At 37.9% G+C, this 4,112-nt stretch overlaps 2 protein-coding genes across 2 annotated transcripts; one reads left to right on the plus strand and one right to left on the minus strand.

The window, feature by feature from the left end:
- Nucleotides 1-485: 485 nt before the first annotated feature.
- LOC141679897 (uncharacterized) lies at nt 486-830 on the minus strand. Its single transcript, XM_074486262.1, has one exon. It carries the CDS (start codon nt 828-830, stop codon nt 486-488), a length of 345 nt encoding a protein of 114 aa, XP_074342363.1.
- A 1,975-nt stretch (nt 831-2,805) lies between these two features.
- LOC141679898 (uncharacterized) lies at nt 2,806-3,747 on the plus strand. The gene has a single exon (XM_074486263.1). The coding sequence runs from the start codon at nt 2,806-2,808 to the stop codon at nt 3,745-3,747; it is 942 nt and encodes a 313-aa protein (XP_074342364.1).
- The last annotated feature ends 365 nt before the right edge of the window (nt 3,748-4,112 follow it).

The following is a 4,112-nucleotide window of genomic DNA, read 5'->3' on the forward strand; positions in this document are numbered from 1 at the left end:
TGTTTTGACTTCAATTTGTAGCAGTCCCGCTTATAATGGCCTGGCTTTCCACATTCAAAGCATGTCTGATCTTTAGAATCCTTGTTGGGCTTCTTGTTGTTGGAAAATCTGCCTTTATCTCTTTTCAGCTTGTTCTTTTTCTCGATCATCTTTCTGATCTTCTTGGATATTAAAGCTAGTTCTTCGTCTGACTCATCTTCAGATTCCAGTAAGCTATCATTAGTGTGAAGAGCTAATTGCTTCATTTGAGCAACTGGAGCTTGCATAGAACTTGATTGGCTTTCCTTGATTTTGCTTTCAAATTGTTCCAATTCTGCAAAAATAGCCAATTGATCCATAGTATCTATAGTTGGAGAGGATTCTAGAGCTGTTACCTTTGGTTCATAGATAAATGGCACAGCACTAAGTATCTTCATGTTGATTTCCTCTTGTGGGGTATGTTTACCAAGCTGCTTTAAGGCATTCAGATTTATCTGGAATCTAGCTTAACTTTCTCGAATAGTTTCTCCGTCTTGAAGCTTGAAATTTCCGAACTCATTCATTAGTTTACTCAATTTCACCTTTCTTAAACTCTTGGATCCTTCGTGATACAATTCCAGAGTATCCCATATCTCTTTAGCTGATTTGCATGAAGAGACTTTATCACATTCACTAGGACATAACCCATTCATGAGAGAATTCCTAGCCTTTCCATTGAAGCTGTATTTAATTAGTTCAGCCTCTGTGAGATCAGCAACGTCTTTCACTTTGCCTTCTTTGTCCTTAAACTCAAAAGGACCCTTCTGAACAACTCTCAAAGCTAGTGGCTCCCTGGATAGATACACTTCCATGCGACCTTTCCACCAGTTATAGTCTTTTGTACCAAGCAAGAGAGGTGCTCGGTAATTTGAGGTTCATTCGGGATATTTGTCAGCCATTTCGATCGAATACTATTCCTGTTACAGAAAGATTAGTATACCAAAGCTCTGATACCAACTGAAATTACACCTAGAGGGGGGGGTGAATAGGTGATTATGGCTAACTAGGATTACTTTTAAATTTTACCCGATAATAGCTTACTCAGATTTTATCAACTGAACTATAATATGACAATGATAGTAAGCTGAGATGACTAAATGCAATGCAGAAAATAATGTGCAGGAAGGTAAATAGAACACACAAGAATTTTAGCCAGGTTCGACCCCTAAGCCCCTGTGGTCTACGTCCTGGTCCCTTACCAACTTGGTAAGAGAATATATTATTGATCAATGAAGGTTACAACTACAAGATACAATAATATATCTCCCTTTATCCCTGCTACTGATAATGGCTTGCTGAAACCCTGTTTAAGAACCTGCTCTCTATATACTATACTACCCCGTAGTACAAACTCCTCTAGCAAGTACCACTAAACCCTTGTTTCCCTTAGCCAACTTATCCAGCAACTAATCAATACAATTTGAACAATACAAATCAATGATAAAGATTACAACTCAAACTATAAACTCTCTCTAAGATAAAACACGTGGATATATTTAGAGCTCGAGAGTATTTTGAAATCGATAAAGATCAGGAGTTGTATGTGTTCTTGCTTGCAAATTCGTCCTCTTTAAAAACTGCAAGAAACCACATATATATATATATAACCGTACATTAACATTTGAAAACAGCCTCAACAAATTACAACGGCTAGAATCCAATTCTACCGTGTAAGATCGTTGGGATGGTTTCCAACGTTCATGTGTACGTTAGATAGAAGAGAAAGAAAGATGTCCAACGTATAGAAAATATCTCTTCTATTTTGTAGAGGATAAAACGTTTTAATCAGAAGATAGAAGAAAGAGTTTGAAAGAGAAACAAACTCCTATTTTTTAGGAAATCAATTTGAATAAGTAAAAATGTTTTGTAAATGAGCTCTCTATATATCATGCACGTTTATTATATTAGAGAAGTCCTTACAACTGATATATATAAAGATCCTATAAAATCTCCAAGAAATTCGACTTCCTTGTTGAATCTGGACTGTACATTTTGGCTTGCTGTTATTCTGACAATCGTGATCATAGCTTGCTGAAATAGATTACTGTCTTATGATAGCTTGCTGTCATGATACTTAAACATCACTGATATCAAGTTGTTATATCCTGCAAATATTCTCAAATAACAACATGATGGCTTGCTGTGTTGTGATCATCAAAACTAAGGAGTTACATAGCTATTACACAGATCTAATATCCGGTGCATGCTATTATCCAGCAGTCCTTCCTTGTCTTTCTTGAACCTGAATTTTCTTCCAACCTTCAGCTCGGTCCCTTTATTCACTCACTCTATACACGCTGTGTACTTTCTGCTTTCCTTCCTCATTACCTACATTTCAACACCCATATTTCATATCTTCTTGATTCTCCATGGGGTCCCGAATTCTGAAAACTCCGGTAGCATAAACTCGGAGGAATTTTCTAATTTCATTGGACACAACTGTTGGTAATAATTTCGAACATGGTTACTGTTATTTCTTTTAAGTTGATTTGGTCAGCTACCCTTAGAGTGATTGTAGGAGTTGAAAGAATAAGTTTAGTGGTAGAGTTTATGTAGGAGTTAGTTTTGCAGATCATGGGATATTGTCCTATTTTCTAGCTGGTACTTTCAGTATCTATTTCTATTTATCTTTGTATTCAGCTTTTGAGTTAATCAAGTCTTTTGACACATTATACTTGCCTTTGTTTGTTCAGTTTTATATCATACAAGTTACTATAATCTATAATTATATAACTATAATTGGTATCAGAGCATAGGAAAGAGATCAAGAGATTGTCAAAGACCGGGATGGAACAACTCAAGGGTTCAGTTGGCCTTAGTTACCCTGTTCTGACAAAGGGAAACTATACGGCGTGGTCTATGAAAATCCGAGTAATTATGCAGGCACACGGAGTGTGGGAGGCTATTGAGAATAACGATCCTAAGGCGCCTGTTGAGAAGAATACAGACAGGATCGCATTGGCTATGATTTATCAGGGCATTACTGAGGATTATTTGTTGTCAATAGCGGATAAATTGACGGCTAAAGACGCTTGGGAGGTGATCAAAACCATGAGTCAAGGTGCAGATAAAGTGAAACAGGCGAAAGTTCAAACATTGAAAGCGGAATTCGAGACCCTAAGCATGAGGGACACGGATCATCTGGACGATTTTCACATGAAAATCAATGGCGTTGTGTCAAACATACGAGCTCTTGGAGAAACAGTGGCAGAGTCATATGTGGTAAAAAAACTCTTGCGTGCTGTACCTCCAAAGTTCCTTCAGATTGTTTCTACCCTGGAACAATTTGGGAACCTGGACACTATCTCAATAGAGGAGGCGATTGGGGCACTGAAAGCTCATGAAGAAAGATTAAAGGGGTCAGTTACCATAAATGACATGCAATTGATGTTAACGGAGGAAGAGTGGAGGAAAAGAGACTACGAAGGTGAAAAACTACTGCTCACACGTGAAGAATGGATGAAGAGGTCGAACAAAGGTTTCTCACCTGGAACTTCAGGACAAAAGGGACGAGGGATTAGAGATAAAAGTCAGGTAAGGTGTTTCAACTGTGGCATATTGGGGCACTATGCGGCTGAATATAGAAAACCACATCGAGCCAGAGAATTTAAACAAGAAGTGAATATTGCAAAATTTGAGGACGATGAACCTGCTCTTTTATTGGCAAAGTTCGAAAGGAAAGAAGAAGACCAGGACGTGTTGAAGAAAGCAGAGGTGACAACGAAATAAGAAGTGATGGGAGAGTTGAATACTTGGTACTTGGATAATGGCGCGAGCAATCACATGACGGGAGACAAGTCAAAATTCAATTTTCTGAATAAAGAAGTAAATGGAAATGTAAGATTTGGAGATGGGTCAACAATCAAAATCGAAGGAAAGGGGTCAATAAAATTCAGGTGCAAAAACGGGGAAGAAAGGACTCTCCAAGACGTTTATTATATACCGACTTTGTGCAACAATATAATCAGTTTGGGTCATCTTTCCGAAAGTGGTAACAGGGTTGAGATTAGTGGAAATTTACTTCGAGTGTATGACAGTCATGAGAAGTTGCTGATGAAGGTGCCCAGATCGAATAACAGACTTTACAAGATTGA

This window comes from Apium graveolens, chromosome 8 (genome assembly GCF_009905375.1).
Source record: "Apium graveolens cultivar Ventura chromosome 8, ASM990537v1, whole genome shotgun sequence".
In the NCBI taxonomy this organism is placed as follows: Eukaryota; Viridiplantae; Streptophyta; class Magnoliopsida; order Apiales; family Apiaceae; genus Apium; species Apium graveolens.

What these genes read in the sequence shown, in the direction of transcription:
- LOC141679897 (XM_074486262.1), bottom strand. Translation starts at nt 830, where the DNA reads ATGGAAGTGTATCTATCCAGGGAGCCACTAGCTTTGAGAGTTGTTCAG.
- LOC141679898 (XM_074486263.1), top strand. Translation starts at nt 2,806, where the DNA reads ATGGAACAACTCAAGGGTTCAGTTGGCCTTAGTTACCCTGTTCTGACA.